Source organism: Erpetoichthys calabaricus, chromosome 1 (genome assembly GCF_900747795.2).
Source record: "Erpetoichthys calabaricus chromosome 1, fErpCal1.3, whole genome shotgun sequence".
NCBI lineage: Eukaryota > Metazoa > Chordata > Cladistia > Polypteriformes > Polypteridae > Erpetoichthys > Erpetoichthys calabaricus.
Window position 1 is genome coordinate 126,535,570 of NC_041394.2, and position 20,705 is coordinate 126,556,274.

The window sequence follows — 20,705 nt, forward strand, 5'->3', positions numbered from 1 at the left end:
TGTCTTGGCCTGCAATAGACTTGGGTCTTGTCCAGGGTTTGTTCCTGCCTTGCACCCTATGCTAGCTGAGATAGGTGACATCACCCTCCGCGCCACTGTTCAGGACTAAGCGAGTTAGAAAATGACTGACTGACTGTCTATGTTAACATCTTATTAAATAGCAGTAAGTGATCATTGGATGCTTTATACTGTACAAAGTCATAACTAAACCAATCAACCCCTTGCAGCTCATGTAATTTTTAAATAAAATGTACAAAATCAGGTTTTATGTATTTTGTCAAGATATCAAATGCCTTTAAAAGCAATCTTTAGTTATATAGTTAAAACTAAACACTTGGTGATCTCTGAGGAAATGGCAATGAGAGTTAATGGTGTGAAACAGCTATAAAAGAATAGTCTGGCAAACATAATTGTTTATTGATTGAAAGTAAACTGACATATGGTATTGTAAGTGCAAGATAAATTGCTGTCCTTGGTAAATAATGTGCCAACTGCGGTTTAATTTTGTGAAAAACGCTTATAAGAAAACATTTTTGTCTTTCTCTTTGGGAATAAGCTTTGGTTTTATGCATGTGTACTGTATATGTTTCTATCCATTTTGCTGTTTTCTAAAACTGGCTGCATGGTGTTTAAAACCATCCAGATAATATATCAATTCCAGTAAAAAGTTGACAAATGAGGAGACCCATGCAGACTTGAAGATCAAGTTCTCCCTGGCAGTCACTGCCTGTTTGGAGATTGCATATTCTACCCATGTCTTTATGGATTTGCTCAATTATGTTTTCCTTATTGGAAGGAAGTACTGTACCTGTTAGGGTAATTGGCCTCACTAAATTGGCACTAAAAATTAAGTGTGAGATGGACTTGTGCTTTGTCCTCAACAGGTTTATGGCTTGTACCCAATAACGCTAGGATGCAGTGGTTTTGAAAATGGATGAATGCTTTTTTTTTTTTTTATACCGCATTGATATAATAAAAAAATAATAATTTGCATAAGGTTCTAAAAGACCATGCTAGCTCATTTACTTAGTTCAAATTTCTTTTTTTTTCTTTAACAGGGGGATTCCTCTGTAAGCTGGTACCCTTTCTTCAGGTCACAGCAGTCTCGACGAGCATCCTTACTATGACCTGTATTGCAGCAGAACGTTTTCAAGGGATTTTATATCCTTTGCAGTTGGGAAACATATACTCTGCTATTCGGGCCACTAAAATGCTTGGTAAGAAAAAAGAAATAACTAATCTTAAAAGAAAAATACAGCAATTTTGATAATGCTTTTCATTAAATGAGTTCTCTTTATCACTAGAATTCCCTCATACCCAATTTAGGTGTTGTCAGTAGTAGTTTTGCTTCTATGAAAAACACGCTCAGCACTTTGGCTGTGTAAAATGCATTATGATGAATATATGTTTTGTTAAGATTCTTGTGTAGTGATTTATTTTGAAGTAGGTGCTATATCAACTTTAATGCTTAGTATGTCATTCTTTATGTTAAACTCATTCTATTTTTTTCTGCATTAATGAGATAGCAACACACTGGCAGCAGCTGTTAAAGGGTATATTTACAGGGCTGCTTCTGAAAGGAAGAGATAAGACAAACACAGAAATTCCCAAAGTAGAAGAAAAAAATACAGAATGCTTAAAGGATGGAGATACAAATTTTTGACCATCCAATACTTTAGCCATTACACATACATACAGTTTATATGGCAAGTTTATCAGTTTATAATTAAATCTAAAACACATTAAAGAGTGCAGAAATGAAGGAGTCTGAAAACATTCTGAATCCAATCTGTGTGTGTGCGCATGTGTCTAGAGGGGACAAGAAACAGACTAAACAACACTAGAGTGCCTCGTTCCTCAGATGGTCCAAAACTTATGGTATGTTGTAATGCTGTGCTTTTATGGTTGGCAGACCAGAACAGGCAAAAGAGGAAGTGAAACATCCCTCATTAGAGAGAGGGGTACAATTCATAAACCCTGGCTTAAACAACAAAATTCTTAAGAAAAATGTAAAGTTTATGTAGCAAAAAAAGTTCAAAACATGAAAACTCAAAGAATACAATTGAAACGACCATGAATTAAAAAAAGTAAATATGTTGTTTAAAAAAAAAAAAGAAAAATGCTGAAAACCAAAAAGCAGATTAGAAAAAAAAATAATTAAAAAAAAACTTAAAATCTGAGGTGCACATTTACTTTAGAATTATATTACTGTGCTCTTGCCAAATTTTAAAAATATTTGAAAAGATCCTCATAAACAGAATACTCATTATGCATCTAGTGTGGTATAGTCATGACTGGTTTTCATATATTTTTTTTGTCTTTTTTAGTCTTTTTCAGAGTTTGGTTTCCCCATTAGGGGTTTTGAACACTGCAGAAATCATTTCTGTACATGCATTTCATGTGAGAGTAATATTTGGCAATGCTGATTTTGGTTTGTGTCTTTTCCAGCATCATGCTGCTTTTCAAGGGAGTACCTGTTTTCTAAATTGTTTGTATACTATTGACACAATGAGATGATCGAATGGTGTGACCTGTGACATCATTGGGTCAACAATGTAAAAGTTTGACTTTCTGATTTAAAAAAAATGTTCTTTTGCTTTATTGATTTTAATTTTTGATAATTCATGGCTTTTTTGAAATACAGTATAGACAGCTTGATTCTCATTTACTATTTTCATCTTCTCTGTCAGTTTCACCACAGACTTAACAGGTGTGGGGTAGTACAACCTGTTTTTAATAGCACACATTTAACGTATCTGGTATTATTACTAATACAGGTTAAAGCGAATACCAAAGTAACACAATTTTCAGAATAACAAATACTTTTTGTGGACCCGGACAAACATTCATAGAACATCATGTTAAATGAATCTCATTGTAACGAAATGTAAATTTCATTATAAGAAATGTTTTTCCAACAAAAAATGACCACCGAAGGTAATGATGTGATGCAAAAAATACTTAATGCCCCTCCTACATTTTCCACACCACGTCTGAGGAACCCTGAAACAGGTTATCTCAAAGAGAGAGAGAACACTCTGTTGAAAATTTCCGGTCATGGGCAGGCTCAGCAAGCATGTAGGCGCGACATAGTTCACATAGCCAATTTCAGAGTCAGTGCTCCACCAAGCATCTGCGTGGGTAGTTGTGATGTGTGCAGATAATGTACTGTTCGCGTTTCATACTGCTTCTCAAGGTTTTCTTTGAGAGGAACAAAAAAAAAATTTTAAAAGTGAGAAACGGCAATAGTTTACACTGGAAAAAAAAAGATCAATCCTGGAAAAAGTTGATTTCAGAATGAAGAAAAATAACATGGTGAAAGCATTTTGGAATCACACCTTTATCTTCGTCTAACGACTTCTTTTCATTCTGTATTTTTACCATTGTATGTCTGTTAAGAAAATAGAGTTACATCTAATGTTTCGTTTACATTCTGTGTTCATACCTGTATCTCTCTATTATATTAAAAAATATTTCGGTCTTGTCTGCATTATTTAGTCTTGATCACTCCCCTCCACACTGCTCACACAATCATTACTCCTACTGTGCACATCCTTTCTCTGTACAACCCTGTGACAATGTCAGTGGTAACTCGCCCTTTAACGCAGTTGGTTATAATGGAAAGGCAGAAAAGCATTATTTATTCAAGAACATCCAAATTTGATTGCAGTAGAAAAACAGTGGCAGAGCTGATAATGAACATCAAAAAAAACCCAAAATGAACATAAAACAGCTGCATATAATAAAAATCAAAAACAAATAGAATCATTCAATAAACAAAAAAGAGAAAAATATCCTGAACAATATGTGAACAGAAATGCAAAAAAAAATGTTTATAGAATGTAAGTTAGACTGCGGTGGGCTGGCGCCCTGCCGGGGTATGTTTCCTGCCTTGCGCCCTGTGTTGGCTGGGATTGGCTCCAGCAGAACCCCATGACCCTGTAGTTAGGATATAGCGGGTTGGATATTGGATGGATGGATGTAAGTTAGAGGATAAAGTAATTCATAATATTGTTTTTGAGGAAGTGTTAATGCAAATTTCTTAATCTCTTATTTACTTTTTATTACATTTTATTATTTTACTTATATTTTTTTACTTTTATTTATACTTTTTACTATGTTTAATTATTCATTAGTCTTTAAAATAGACAGTTGTAGTGAAATTGTAATTGATTTTCTATCTTAAATAAGTAAGGACCAAACCATCTTCCTCCCACGCCACGCATACTCTTCTGTATACCATTTCTTTAAATACAATCGCTTTCTCTAATAGAGGAATGCCCCGATGCCCTTCAAGCAGTACAGCTGCGAGATAGCAGGTGCACAGCTCCTGTCCCCAGGGTTTGGTGAGCAAAGTAAGCAGGGGCAGAGCCCCCTAGTTTCAATTAAAAAATAATATTTCTATCAACTTGTTTTCATAGTGTGTTCATACCTGTATTTCTATTTATAAAAAATACATCTAACATCTCATTTTCATTCTGTGCTCATACCTGTACTTGTTTTAAAAAAAACTCTACATCTAGCATCTTGTTTCAATTCTGTGCTCTTACCTGTATTTCTGATAATAAAAAAGTTACATCAAACGTCTCATTTTCATACCTGCATTTCTTTTTAAAAAAAATTACATCTAACATCTAATTTTTATTGTGTTTTTATACCTATATTTGTATAAAAAAGTTACATCTAATGTCTCGTATTCATTCCGTGTTTATACCTGTATTTCTATTAAAAAAAGTTGCATCTAACGTCTCATTTCCAAATACAATATTTTTTGCAGTTTAAGAAGCACTGTTTTTTTATACAGGTATTGTCAAGCTTGGGTCACAGGTTGCACAAGAGACAGAAAGATGAGTCCAGGTTTTCAAGCAAAATACATGTACTTTATTACTATAGAGAAGGCAGGAACAGTCTCAAGACTTCATTCAGAATAGGAGCTGTTAGGAGCCATGGCACAGGCGATCGTCCTGCTTTAGCTCCCATCTTCAGATTTGAAAAACAACATTGGCTCGGAATCACTGCCGTGGCAGACGCAGTCTGGAGAAGATAGATCAGGAGAGTATGAGGAAGAGCAGATGAAAGCCTGGTGTTATATGTTAAACATTGTGCAACAAGCACGATATGCGGTAACCCAGATCGTGCAGAGGACAACTAGTTGCTTTGTCCTTGGTTTACAGTTATACAAATGGTGCGAGTGGGGAGATTTAAAGCAAGGAATAAGAGGGGCACAAAGTTAGGAGAACAGACAGAAAAGGATAAAGTTAACCTCATAGAAGAACAAACAGCAGGTAAAGTTAACCTCATAGAAGGACAAACAGCAGGCAGTTGAGGTGGGGGTGTATTACAGGAGCTTAAGGGGTCAGAATGTCTAAAATAACTGTAGCAGTTCTTTAATTTTTTTTTTTTACTTAAATTATTTTTAGTTTTACCATAAAAAAGTTGAGCAGTTTTAGTAATCTAAAGTCATATTTTATTAATGAGGCCAGTGCAATGCCAGTCCTGTTGGATGATGGACTTTATAAAGGATGGATTGGAGGAGCCAGTCTTCTATGATGGCTAAATCTGCAGGTGATACCAGTTGATCCACCATCTCGAGCTCAGGGTTGTTGAACTGGGGGAGGAGATGGCTGGAATGCATTGTAGTAGAGAACTGGTGGACCTGCCCCAGGTGTCCACCAGACTAGACAAGTAGAGATAGGTGGGTTAGAGTCACAAGGCGCAAGGTGAAGGGTGCACACTGTCCTGGGACATCTATCCCAGAATTGGAAGTGTCAAATTATTTTGAGGTCCTTGTGGAGATGTGAAGATTGTGAAGATTCTGAGGTGGTAAGTAAGCATGAGGAGCCCCAATGGGTCACATCAAAACCAGTTTCCCAGAAAGACAGCAGTAGTGATAGTTGGGGGCTCAGTCATTAGGGGGATTGAAACACAGATCTGCTCCAGAGACAGAGAGTCTCACATGGTGTGTTGCCTTCCAGGTGCACAGGTGGGAGACCTCCCAGGAATGGTTGATAGGCTCTTGGCCAGAGCGGGGCTGGATCCAGTTGTCATTGTCCATGTTGGAACATAAGGGTAGTCTTTCAATTCTGTGATCCGAAATTAAAGATTAAAGTGCCAGGCTGAGGACAAGAAATGACAAGGTAGTCTTCTCTGAAACTTTGCCTAAGCCATGTGCAAGTTCAGGTAAGACTGAGATTAGAAGGCTTAACATGTGGTTCAAATCTTGGTATTGGGTAGAAGGGCATAGATTCATGGGGCATTGGGACCCCTTTGGAACTGATGGGACCTGTTCCGGAACAACGTGTTACATATGAACTGGAGGGACACCAGTGTGTTTGGGAGGCGCATGAGCAGGTTAGTTGAGGGTTGTGTAAACTAGGGTATGAGTGGACAGGGTGTTTATGGCAGGCCAGTTTAGAATTGTACATGAAGGAACAAACAATAGTGTAAAATTAAAAATGCACAGTAATTCAAATTATAACCCAAAGTTTAAATGCAAACGTAAACTGAGTAACACGTTAAAAATCGCTGGCCTTAATGCTAGAGATATCAAAAATTGATCAAGTGAGTTGGAGTTGTATGTAGTGTAGCATAATTATGATATTATAGCAATAACAGAAACCTGGCTAAATAACAACGATGAAGATGAGTATAACAGAGAGGGATACACATTTTAGGTAGGACAGACAGAACAGAAAAGGAGGTGGGGTTGCTGTTTACGTCAAACAGAATTTAAATGCAAGTCCTTCTCAGTTGAACAATGAGCCCCATCTTAGTAGGCACATGTGGCTTTATCTGGAAAGCATTAGGGAAAGCAACCTTATCTTAAGAGTGTGTTATAGACCACACAATGCTGACAGTAATTTCAATGCACATTTTTAGTAATATTAAAAAGGTAAGTTTACAGGGGGATATAATAGAAATGGGTAACTTGAACTACCCAAATATGAATTGGGATAACCTTACAAATAGTTGAGCACAAGAGCAGGAGTTTTGAAAAGTAATCAGTTACTGTTTTTTTAACATAGTATGTTAACGCACCAACATTCAAGAGCACAAAGACTAAAATTGTTAAGTTTAACTGTTAAGTAGGGCAGCAACGTCTAAGGAGGATAGACTGGGATAAGCTTTAAAGTATGGAGACAGTGGAGGAGCAGGGGAATAGATTTAAAAACGTTTCACATATAATACAGGACAGGAACATACATAAATTTGGAATTAGTATAAAAAGTTTTAAAAACTCTGCAGTGGGTTTATAAAGAGTTGAAAAAGAGCTGCAAAGGAAAAAACAGCTGTGAAAGGAGTATAAGATTAATAACTCCAGTGTGAATCATAGGGCATATGAGAACAAGAGGGAAACTATTAAATAAGATATTAGGGGGGTTAAAAGGCAGTAAGTGAGAAATATAGCAGATAAGCTGAAAGATGACTCAAAGAGATTCTTTCAGTATTTTAGTAGTAAAAAAACAGTCAAGGAGGTGGTGAAGTGTATCAGAAATACTATTGGAAAATTAAAAAATACAGACAGTGAAAGAGAAGATGCTCTAAAGTCTTCACAAGTGAGGAAGTAGATAACCTTCCAGCGGTAAAAGGGAATAAGAAGGAGGTAATGATTGATTTGGAAATTTTAGAGGGAGAAGTACTGTTCAGATTAAATAGGCTGAAATCAAACAATCACCAGGACTAGATAATATTTACTCAACACATATTTTTAGTAAGTCACTGAACACTGGGAAAAATCCAAAGGACTGGAAAATGGCAAATATCCAGTTATATAAAAAGGGTGTTCGGGCAGATGCAAGCAACTGTAGACCAGTAAACTTAACATACATCACAGATTAATTAATGGAAGGAATTATTAAGGATAAGATTGAGCAACACATGGCAAGAACAGGTGTTTTACTAAACGGTCAGCATGGGTTAAGAAGTGGGAGGTCATGTTTTACTAACATGCTGGAATTCTTCGAGGAAGCAACAAAACGTTGTTTGATTTGATCAAAGTGGAACATATAATATTATTTACCTTGACTTTCAGAAAGCATTTGTTAAGGTTCCACATGAGAGGTTGGGCAAGAGACTAAAAGGAGTAGGAGCAGGGTGTTGTTTGTACATTGGTGCAAAATTGGTACAGACATAGGAAGCAGAGGGTTATGGTGCAAGGGACCTCATCAGAATTAGCAGACATTAAGAGTGGTGTCCCTCAGGGGTCAGTGCTAGGGCATATAAATGATTTGGATAGAAATATAAGTAACAAGCTGGTTAAGTTTGCAGATGATACCAAGATAGGTGGATTGGCAGATAATCTTGAATTAGTTGAATCTTTGCAGAGGAACTTGGGCAGCATCTCTGTTTAGGCAGACTTGTGGCAGATGAAATTTAATGTCAGTAAATGTAAAGTATTACATATAGGAAGTAAAATGTTAGGTTTGAATACACAATGGGCGATCGGAAAATCGAGAGTACACCTTATGAGAAGGATAAAGGAGTCCTAGTGGACTCAACACTATCAACTGCCAGACCGTTTTCAGAAGCCATTAAGAAGGCTAACAAAAACGTAAGGTTACAGTATATAGCACAAAGTTTACAGTACAAGTCAAAGGAGGTTATGCTCAGGCTTTACAGTGCATCCGGAAAGTATTCACAGCGCATCACTTTTTCCACATTTTGTTATGTTACAGCCTTATTCCAAAATGGATTAAATTCATTTTTTTCCTCAGAATTCTACACACAACACCCTATAATGACAACGTGAAAAAAGTTTACTTGAGATTTTTGCAAATGTATTAAAAATAAAAATATTGAGGAAGCACATGTACATAAGTATTCACAGCCTTTGCCATGAAGCTCAAAATTGAGCTCAGGTGCATCCTGTTTCCCCTGATCATCCTTGAGATGTTTCTGCAGCTTTATTGGAGTCCACCTGTGGTAAATTCAGTTGATTGGACATGATTTGGAAAGGCACACCCCTGTCTATATAAGGTCCCACAGTTGACAGTTCATGTCAGAGCACAAACCAAGCATGAAATCAAAAGGAATTGTCTGTAGACCTCTGAGACAGGATTGTCTCGAGGCACAAATCTGGGGAAGGTTACAGAAAAATTTCTGCTGCTTTGAAGGTCCCAATGAGCACAGTGGCCTCCATCATCCATAAGTGGAAGAAGTTCGAAACCACCAGGACTCTTCCTAGAGCTGGCCGTCCATCTAAACTGAGCGATCGGGGGAAAAGGGCCTTAGTCAGGGAGGTGACCAAGAACCAGATGGTCACTCTGTCAGAGCTCCAGAGGTCCTCTGTGGAGAGAGGAGAACCTTCCAGAAGGACAACCATCTCTGCAGCAATCCACCAATCAGGCCTGTATGGTAGAGTGGCCAGACGGAAGCCACTCCTTAGTAAAAGGCACATGGCAGCCCGCCTAGAGTTTGCCAAAAGGCACCTTAAGGACTCTCAGACCATGAGAAAGAAAATTCTCTGGTCTGATGAGACAAAGATTGAACTCTTTGGTGCGAATGCCAGGCGTCACGTTTGGAGGAAACCAGGAACCGCTTATCACCAGGCCAATACCATCCCTACAGTGAAGCAAGGTGGTGGCAGCATCATGCTGTGAGGATGTTTTTCAGCGGCAGGGACTGTGAGACTAGTCAGGATAAAGGGAAAGATGACTGCAGCAATGTACAGAGACATCCTGGATGAAAACCTGCTCCAGAGACGCTCTTGACCTCAGACTGGGGCGACGGTTCATCTTTCAGCAGGACAACGACCCTAAGCACACAGCCAAGATATCAAAGGAGTGGCTTCAGGACAACTCTGTGAATGTCCTTGAGTGGCCCAGCCAGAGCCCAGACTTGAATCCGATTGAACATCTCTGGAGAGATCTTAAAATGGCTGTGCACCGACGCTTCCCATCCAACTGTGTTGAAGCTTGAGAGGTGCTGCAAAGAGGAATGGGCAAAACTGGCCAAGGATAGGTGTGCCAAGCTTGTGGCATCATATTCAAAAAGACTTGAGGCTGTAATTGCTGCCAAAGGTGCATCGACAAAGTATTGAGCAAAGACTGTGAATACTTATATACATGTGAGTTCTCAGTTTTTTTTATTTTTAATAAATTTGCAAAAACCTCAAGTAAACTTTTTTCACGTTGTCATTATGGGGTGTTGTGTGTAGAATTCTGAGGAAAAAAATGAATTTAATCCATTTTGGAATAAGGCTGTAACATAACAAAATGTGGGAAAAGTGATGCGCTGTGAATACTTTCCGGATGCACTGTATAACTCCAGTGCTAACCTGGAGTACTGCGTACAGTTTTGGTCTCCAGGATACAAAAGGACATAACAGCACTAGAAAAAGTCCAGAGAAGTTCGATTAGGCTGATTCCAGAGCTACAAGGGATGTATTATAAGGAAAGATTAAAAGAACCAAGCCTTTTCAGTTTAAGCAAAATAAGGTTAAGAGGAAACATAATTGCTGTGTTTAAAATTATGAATGGAATTAGTACAATGGATCAAGACTGTTGTTTTAAAATTAGTTCATCAAGAACACAGGGACACGCAGTTGGAAACTCGTTAAGGGTAAATTTCACACAAACATTAGAAAGTTTTTCTTTACAAAGAGAACCATAGACACGTGGAATGATCTACCAAGTAGTGTGGTAGTCAATAGGACTTTAGGAACTTTCAAAACTAGACTTGATGTTACAACCCTAAATCAGAAAATTTTGAAATGGTTTAGAATACGTGTATGCAGAAAAACAACAAACAAAATGCAGTGATTCTTAAATTTACTTTGACTTTTATTTCATTCCCAGACAGAAGGAACCCAAGATATTTTATATTTCGTCTGGTCAGCTTCATTTAATGTGTTAATATACATCCATTCCTACATTTCAGGCCTGCAGCATATTCTACAAAAAGTTGAGACGGTAAAGCATTCATCAGTTTGTCATGTCGCCATTCCTTCTCACAACTCTTAAAAGACATTTTGGCACTGAGGATACAAGCAATGAATTGTTCCAGGTGTTATTTTGTCGAATTGTTCCTGCAAACACATCTTAAGGGGTGCAACAGTAAGAGGCTGTCATTGTCACATTTTCCATTTCAAAATTCTCTACTTGAGACAGGTCAGGAGTGCAGGCATGCCAGTCTAGTACCTGTACCCTCTTCTTCCACAGCCATGCCTTTGTAATGTGTATAGAATGTGGTTTTGCATTGTCTTGTCGAAAAATGCATAGATGTCCCTGGCAGTTGTCTTGAAGGCAGCATATATTGCTGTAAAATCTGAATGTACTTTTAATGCTTCCATCACAGAAGTATAAATTACCTTTGCCAAGGGCACTGACACAACCTTACACCATGACAGACCCTGACTTTTGGACTTGTTGCTGATAATAGTTTGGAAGGTCCTCTTCATCTTTGGCCTGGAGCACATGGTGTCCATTTCTTCCAAAAAAGATCTGATTCATCTGAGCACAATGCACATTTTCATTGTGTGATGAACCATCCCAGATGCTTTCAAGCAAAGAGAAGTTGACTCCACTTACGGACATGGTTAACATTAGGCTTCTTTTTTTGAATAATAAAGTTTTAAATGGCATTTGTGAAAGTAACTCCATATTGTAGTACTTGACAAAGGTTTGTCCAAGTAATCCCTTGGCCATGTGGTTATATCAGCTATTGATGAGTGACGGTTCTTGAAGCAGTGTCATCTGAGGGATCGGAGATCACGGGTGCTCATCTTAGGCTTCCGCCCTTGCCATTTATGCACTGAAATTCCTCCAGATTGATTGAATCATTTAATGATATTATGGAGTGTAGAGGGAGAAATATGCAAAAAACTTCCAATCTTTCTTTGAAGAACATTGTTTTTAAACATTAAAATAATTTTGTCATGCATTTGTTGACAAACTAGAGATCCTCTATCCATCTTTGCTCCTTAAAAACTCAGCCTTTTGTGGATACTGCGTTTGTACCAAATCATAAATACAATCGCCTGTTGGCATCACCTATTTGAAATGACATCATTATTTAATTTTTTTTTTACCTCATTACTAGTCCTAATTTGCCCCATGCTAACTTTTTTTGGAATGTGTTGAAAGCCTGAAATGCAGGAACGGATGCATATTAACAAATGAAATTAAGTTGACCAGACAAAACATGAAATATCTTGAGTTCATAAATGTCTCAAATAAAATAAAAGTCAAAGTAAATTTTAGAATTACTTTTTTTTTTAATTTGCATTTTCCATACTGTCCGAAATTTTGATCTGGGATTGCATTTTAGAAGAATTAAGTGGATAGGACTGGTGAGCTTTGGTGGACTGAATGGCCTGTTTTTGTCAAGATTGTTCTAATGCTGAGGAGGCCAGAAACGGTGAGCTGAGGAGATGTCGGGATGTAGAAGAAAGTACTGAGGCTCACAATTTCTTTAAATGAATGGAGAGATGCTGCCTAGAATTTTAAGCTTGTTTTATTAGAACATTTATTATTGGTTTTAACTTCCACACCTGTTTGTATAGATTTATTTATTGGATGGAGCACTGCACTGTTTTGCACTGTTGTGAAAATTAAAGCAATTTAGTGCTTTGCTTCAACCCTTGCTGCATTTACTGCCCTCACTACAGTGGCTCATCTCAGTTCATGACTATCGATGGTCCCAGGTTCAAGTGAGTTAAGGCAGCTGCTGCCAACCCAGGCCATCACAGTGGAATATGTGATTAAGGTGGGCACAATATAAGCACACAGGTTAAAAGGATGGCAACAATCCGTACCGACAGAAAGTATGCAATGATAAATGCATGGAGGATAAAATAACATCATGAGAAATACTTGCTGCTAGTAAATCCCCCCTCTGACTTCAACACTTGAGTTCTTTAATAAGCAGGACTAGAATTTTAGCTTAACATCTGTCAGTGTTTTAGTGGCTAACGCAAATCAAAAGCACACACTTCAAATGTAAATGGGATTAAGCTTTGCAGGGTACAAAACATAATTTAGGCCACGCAGTGCAAACTAACCATGCAAATGAAGTTATCAAGTGAGAGAGCGCCGACATACACATTAGAGCTGTGCTCACTAACCATCCGCTGCGCAGTAAATTAAAGTCTGTTAACAGAGGATTAAACCATAGCAAAATTAAGATTCTTCGTGAATACATGTCTTTATTTACTTGCAGTGTTCATTTGGCCCAGTTCCATTTTTGTTTTACTTTGAGCTGGAAACAACATGCCAGGCATTAATGCCACGTTCAACATGAACACTTATGCATTAAAGAGATTATATGTGATTTTTCTTCACAAAAGATTATTCTATTTGCGCGAAAATAACTATAAAAGAAATATAAATGAAATAAAGAAAATGTGGCAAATAAAAAAAACTCAAGGACAAACATATAATGAAGTGAAAACACAAAACCATGTAAATAAAAAGGTAACTGTACTGTGCAGTTTATAGTGTTAAATTATGTGCAATCTCTTGGAAAAAGTCTAAAGGTCTGCCCATATGTTGGTATTACCCATTGCAGGTGCCTATTAAGCTGGACATGTCTTAATTTGGATGCAACTATTTCTACTGGAAACGTATTCAGAAATCTTCAAAGGCAGCAGGCTCATCACAAAGCACAAAACTTACAGCTAAATTAAATTAAAGTCCTCTAGCTGCACAGTTTTTTTCCTGTGTGTATTTGTCAGCATGCCCTTTTGTTGGTGCTCTTTAGTCAGTGCATTGTAACCAATAAGGAATGTTTATTTCAGTTATGGAATGCTGGATGCATATTGTACTAACATATATTTTATGAATGCCTGAATTGCATTCCTTTTCTGAAATTTTAATTGAAAAATCTCTTTCCAATTGTTCACTAAAATTAACAAAGTGTAAATTTCTTGAAAGTTTGTATATGCTTTGGAGATGCTGTCTGAATCATCTTACAAAGTAGCCAGAATTGTATCTGGAATAAGAACTGATGAAAGATGTGGAAAAGTTTGGATGTTGCTTTTAACAATTTGTATATAGCAGAACAAGTGTGTCACTGCAAGATTAAATTTAGAGCTTAATTGCTCAAAGGATCCAAATGTATTTTTAATATAGAGATCTGTAAATGTTGTAATCTCAAGCATTTTCCATAGATTGAATATTAAATAGGTTAAAAATTTTGAAATAGGTGATTATCATGCATAGGAAAAAAGCTTCTCTGTCTTATAATGTGTTCTACATTGGTTCTATAACTTTAGGAAAAGGTGAAGATAGGATTGCTCCTGAATTAATGATAGTGTTGACTGGAGTACCGAGAGGAACTTACAGAGAAGATTTAGAACAGGAGTTTTTTCTCCATTGCAAACAAAGATGGTGTAGATTCTTGCACTTCTTCTAGATGCCAATGTTTTAAACCAGCGGAAAGTTTACTGTTGTTTATAGTACATAGCCTTTTGTAGTGAGATGGGCCTAGTGAAACTGGAGGGTGGCATGCTTCACAAGTCATTTTTAAAGCTTGACTTCAGCTTCCTTTGGAGGGGTATAAGTATAAGAGTGACCATCAGCAGTCTATGTGAAAACAAAAAGTTATATCTGATATCAGATTTGGAGAAGTACCTTTGATGGTGTAAAATGCAGCCCTCCTTGCAGGAGTTGTAGCAGAGACATATATAGATTTGATTATATACATCCAAAGTCGCAACTATAGATTGCTGATAAATACAAAGCAGACCACATCAGTTCTGAACAATTACAGGATTCATATTAGAAAATGATTTAAACTGAAATACTTTGATTAAAAAAAGATTGGAAAAGATGACAATTCTCTGTAGCAGTGTTACTTAAACTTTGTTTTTTCACGACCCCATCGTGCCCTTGTTAGTGTCTTCGAGACCCAGAATTGCCAATGACAGTCATCCTCGTTTCCCCTTGGAGTATAGCTGCTGACAGTCATCTTTAGAACATTGTCAATTGCCTAAACTGCCTGCAGCAACTTTTTGCAAACTGTCTGTAACCCTTTGCAATTAAATACAATGGTAGTCACGACTCTGCGGGACCCAAAAGCAGTTCCAAGAAACTATGCTGTACAGGATATTGAATTTACTTTTTTGACCAGGTGCACTAAGGTGTATTAAGAATTTGTTTTGGTAATATTGGTGCAATATACAAGGTCAGCACCAAATAAAAAGATATATAGAAGAGGTAAAATATAAAATGATAAAATATGATGCAGTATACAAGACAAAAAAAGAGATAGTAGGATTAAAATGTCAGTCTAGTGTGCAGGTATACATTGGTACTGAGTAGAAGTTCAGACCTGATTAGTAAGAATAATTGGAAAATGTTGAAAAAAACTGTTTAGCTGACACATTGTGTTACTGTAGCTTTCTCTGCACAAAGCCATTTGCTGGAGGGAAGTGTTTGAAACAGGTATTAGAAGATCAACCAATAGTGACAGAATTCAGCTAGCAAGTAGTATGAACTGGAATTTTCCACGAAGGAGGTCCCAAACAAAGTTGGACTGAATTACGTGGGCCTAGTTTGCTGTGGATGACATGGGCATGGATAAGTTCTATTGATACTGTACTATGGCACAATATTAGTGCTCTTCTTCATCTGCTCTTAGCCAGTAACAATGTTTAATCTGTTGCAGAGTCTTAGTGAAACCAAGATGTTCCCTCATGATATAACACTGTGTCAGTTTGACATCAAGGTCTGGCCAGAGTTTCATCCTTGGCTCTTGATTCTTTTGTTTTCATTCATTTAGTTAGTTATGCCATATTTTGGAGATTTAAACATCACAAGAGAAGTGTGAGGCCTCGAAAAAGTCACTTCACTGACCGGCCTGGAAGACCAATATACATGTACTATTTTTCTGTTTTGTGTGTTACTGATTAAGAATATGCATTATTTACCATTCTACCATTTGAAACTAGGATAGTCCAGTTTGGAGTTACAGAGAGTTTGACCTTACTTCAACAATTTTCCTTGAAAGGCAAACAGTAACTCTGAATGGGTTAGGTGTCTCATAAATAATAATTATAATAATAATAACATATTCAGTGTCATGATTTTTCCCTTGTCAAAACTATGAAGAACCTATTTAAACAAAACAAACAAAAGGATAAGTTTGTCTTATCCTTTACCAGGACCTTCACTTGCTCCATGCTCATCCCTCTTTCTGGCTGATTCTTTGACATTTTTCTTCCCATACCTATCTACATCTTCCCCTCAGTATTTTCCTTCACCCTTCATTTCAGACACCTTTTTGGGATACCTTGTTTTGCTCATCCTTATTATATGTCCATACCACAGTCATTTTTTATTTCCATAAACATATTCTATGTTTCTATGGTTTCCACAAGTGGTTGCATTTTCGCCACATCAAAGATTCTTTCATTTCTTATCCTGTTTCTTTTTGTTCTACATATTAGTTATCTTAAGTACTTAATTTCAACTGCTGTTATTTTAGATCTTTGCTGGTCCAGTATTACTCAAGATTCTGCAGTGTATAATATTGTTGGTGCATATATGGTTTTATATAGATGCATCTTCACCTTTATACTTTATTCTTTCTTCCCTGTTAGAATGCTGTTAATTTGATAATATACTTTACTTGCCTTGGTTATTTTGATTTCTTCATATACTGTATCTTCCATTGTCACCTATTATTACTCCCAGGTATTCATAAGTAATCCCTCGCTATATCGCGCTTCGCCTTTCGCGGCTTCACTCCATCGCGGATTTTATATGTAAGCATATTTAAATATATATCGCAGATTTTTTGCTGGTTCGCGGATTTCTGCGGACAATGGGTCTTTTAATTTCTGGTACATGCTTCCTCAGTTGGTTTGCCCAGTTGATTTCATACAAGGGACGCTATTGGCAGATAGCTGAGAAGCTACCCAACTTACTTTCCTCTCTCTCTTGCGCTGACTTTCTCTGCTCCTGACGTAGGGGGTGTGAGCTGCCGCCTTCAACAGCTTTGTGCCGCGGTGCTTCGCATACTTAAAAGCCAAACAGCCCTATTGATTTGTTTGCTTTTCTCTATCTCTCTGACATTATCTGCTCCTGCCGCGCACTCCTTTGAAGAGGAAGATATGTTTGCATTCTTTTAATTGTGAGACGGAACTGTCATCTGTCTTGTCATGGAGCACAGTTTAAACTTTTGTAAAAGAGACAAATGTTTGTTTGCAGTGTTTGAATAACGTTCCTGTCTCTCTACAACCTCCTGTGTTTCTGCGCAAATCTGTGACCCAAGCATGACAATATAAAAATAACCATATAAACATATGGTTTCTACTTCGCGGATTTTCTTATTTCGCGGGTGGCTCTGGAACGCAACCCCCGCAATGGAGGAGGGATTACTGTATTGACACATTCATTATTATTATTCTTTGCATTGCTTAATATAAAAAAAAATCCTAGTTATTAAATCTAGAAAGCAAAGTAACAGAGAATAGTATATCAAATAAAGCCACTTCATCTAAAGCTAGAAATTAACAATGAAATAATCTATACCACAATAGATAAAGATTAAAGTATACCTAACCAAGCTGAAAAAAATATTAATTAAGAAAGGTATGGATTAGTTTACCTTAGACATGCAGTATATTGTAGTAGCTAGCATATCACCCTAAAGATAGGCACAGTAGCAAAATGTTCCCAGGTATGCTGAGGTCTGCATTCCAGGAACCAGAGACCTGAGACTCCCAGGGCATTATAAATACAGCCTTGCAGATAGTAATGGGTGGACAGAGAAGGACACATCATGCAACATTGGACGACAATTGGGGAAACGAAACAGGTGAAATGGTCTGTCAAGTTTAAGTAACTGCCCTTTTATAAGATGTTTCTCACATCTTTAACAGTGGAAGGCGAGTCTGCTAGAAGCATGGCTGTGAATCATTTGTGGTTAAATAAACATATTGGGCTAAACTTCCATTCGGTGTGTGTCTCAGTCTTCACAACTTGGGGATCGTTACAATAACTTGAAATATGAATCAAAATAAAAGCTAGGGTCACAAACCAGAAAAAAAACCTTAACACAAAATGTGTCAGAAGCAGCAAGCTTGACTACATTAATAACAACTCACAAAAGATGAGTACTTCATGATAAATGTGAAAGTTTGCGAAGGATTGGAATCAAAAATTGAATGGGTCAGACACACAATAAGCAAAACGTAACTAATACTTACAGAAAATTAACAAATAAAGTAAAAGAGGCAGGATTAAAAACAAAACACTCTAATGAAAAGATGCCAGGATGAGTCCTGACACTCATACTAACATTTTGGGGCAATTTAGAGTTGCCAGTCAACCAAACATGCAGATTTTTGGGCTGTGAGAGAAAATTGGACTACTGGAAGAAAATGTTGACAAAGGGGTGAACATGTAAAGATCTATAAACAATTCTACCTAATACTTTATACAGTGCAGTTTATAAATATAGGGCTCAGTAAACTATGACAGAGGTGGTAAAAAAACAACTTAACAAAGCATAACAAAAAATAACTTACAATAACACCCAAAATCAATACATATGATACTGATTGATATATAGATAGCGTTCCTGGTACAATGACAATGACCATCATCCACTGGGAAGGCTGTGTTTGCCAATATCACCAGAACAACTGTATTTAAGTCGTCACGTGAGATTTCTCTAGGTGGTGATTTTTGCTTAAAAACTACATGGCTACTAAAGTTCTGCTTGTTTTGACATGCTTTGATTTACTGGTTGGCATTTAGGACTGGAAAAAGTTTTTGACTTATGGTTTTCAACCTGGCACATATTTTTTTGACAATGTCTGATTCTCTTTGATTTCTCGTGTAAAACAGAACACATATTGTATATTTATTTAAACTATAGGCAAGTTCAAATGAAATGTTCCTTTCACTGTAAAAGCCAGTAAAGCTCGTTTAACAAAGTCATTGAAATTAAGCAAGAAGCCAAACTTACGATAGAAGAAATCCAGGGTAAGAATTTCAATATCAAACACTTAAGGTTTTTTCTTGTCTTCGGTTTTCCCATACACTAGATATAACTTTTCTTTCCCCCAGAATTCTCTTGTTCAACAAACGCTTAATATTACTTTTTTATTGTTTCTTTAACATTTTTTCTATCTTCTTATTCTTCTTTATTAGCTATTGGTTAAACACAAAACAAAATGATCTTCTTTTGCTTTAACTGAGGTGCCTCAGCTGCTCATGGATTAATATCACTTATGGGTTAATAACATCACATGCTTCTGATTGTGAACATACCCATATGTACAGTGGTACTCTTTGAAGCCATTGCAGATGATGAGCAAATTATGCATTTTTCATTTGAATCCAGAGGTTGATAATTTCCATGACAGTTTGTCCTCTATTTTCATATTTGGTGGTAACTTTGGAATTTATCCTTCCCTCTTAATGACGCAAGAGTAGTTCATCTGAGGTCACATGAGCTGAATCGCTCATTTCAAAGTTTATATTACAACTCGAAAAAGGCACATTTTGTAAATAACCAGAGTAGATAAGGAAAGCATTTCAGAACTGATTTATTTCCTATGCAGCCATGCGGTAAGCACACTAAACAATAATGTTCTCAAGATTTTATGTGACGTTAAGAAATAAGACTCATGAAAAGGCTAAACTGATGGCAAAAGACAATCTGAGGTCAAGGCCAGATTAATACCCCCACAGGCCCCTGAGTGATTTAATGAAAAGAGCACCAGAGCAGAGAGTTGATTCCCTTTCAACAGTTTGCACACAGACACTCTGTTGTTTCATGCTGAACGGTTGTTTCCCACTCTTGATTTTGTGTCGCTCAAGTATGGTGAAGAGGTCCCCCTTTTTGATTTTGATGTGTGGACACTCAATTGTTTCATCGACCTTCCCCGTAGATGATTTCATCGTGTAGTAGTAAGATGAAAAGGGGGCCCCTGGGTGCACATCCATAATGCAAAGATGGAACACAATAAGGTTGAATATTAAAAGGACAATGGAATAAAAATTCAAGCCCAAAATGTTGTTCAAAACATCTGAACCTAGAAATAAAGCAAAGGCCAGAGGAGCCAAAACTAACATTCCTACGTTCCCTAATTAAAAAAAAGGACAAGGCACACTCAAAAAAAGGGTTTAATTAAAATACCTGTGTCTTAACACAATTAAACACATGACTTTCAAGTCACGTGACTGACAACAAGCAAAGCAACCCTAAAAAACTATCGCGAAAAGATAGCTACAGACAGAAAAGAAACAATAATAATTAAAATCCTAAACCAATAAAAACAGAACATTAATATAAACAGTGACAAACAAAACAAAAGTCACGACACATTCCCTGCTTCAATTATCTGATGCCGTTTGTATTATCTAAGCTGCTCTTAAACCTAATTATAAAAGTAAAATGCTTGCTAGCTTTATTCCCTCTGAAACGGAACATGTATTGTGATTCATTACAAAACAGTAAATCTCATCTCAAGTGTTTTGCTAAACCAAACAAATAGCCACACTCCAAAGTTGTTAATGTCTACCAAAATTAATGCAGTTTGGAGTATTCAAGTTTTTTTCACTAAGAATACCTTTGGGATTTGTTTGTTAGTGAGGCCAATAATTGGAAGTCTTTAGACGTTTGTTATTCTTTATGATTTATAAACATTTTGGACTCACTTTTGTATTGTACAGTTCCAGAATTAAGTGCCCTGTTTGATTATATTTACGGTATTGACATAGTAGTGGGTGCATTTGTGAATGGGAAAATGC

The 20,705-nt window shown here is 36.9% G+C and overlaps 1 protein-coding gene across 1 annotated transcript in view; it reads left to right on the forward strand.

Annotated features, from left to right (window-relative positions):
- LOC114649978 (pyroglutamylated RF-amide peptide receptor) overlaps positions 1-20,705 on the forward strand; it is a 103,765-nt gene that overhangs the window by 60,279 nt on the left and 22,781 nt on the right. The window contains exon 3 of the mRNA XM_028799427.2: positions 1,059-1,217. Within this exon, the coding sequence (XP_028655260.1) occupies positions 1,059-1,217 (159 nt within the window). The remainder of the gene's footprint in view (positions 1-1,058; positions 1,218-20,705) is intronic.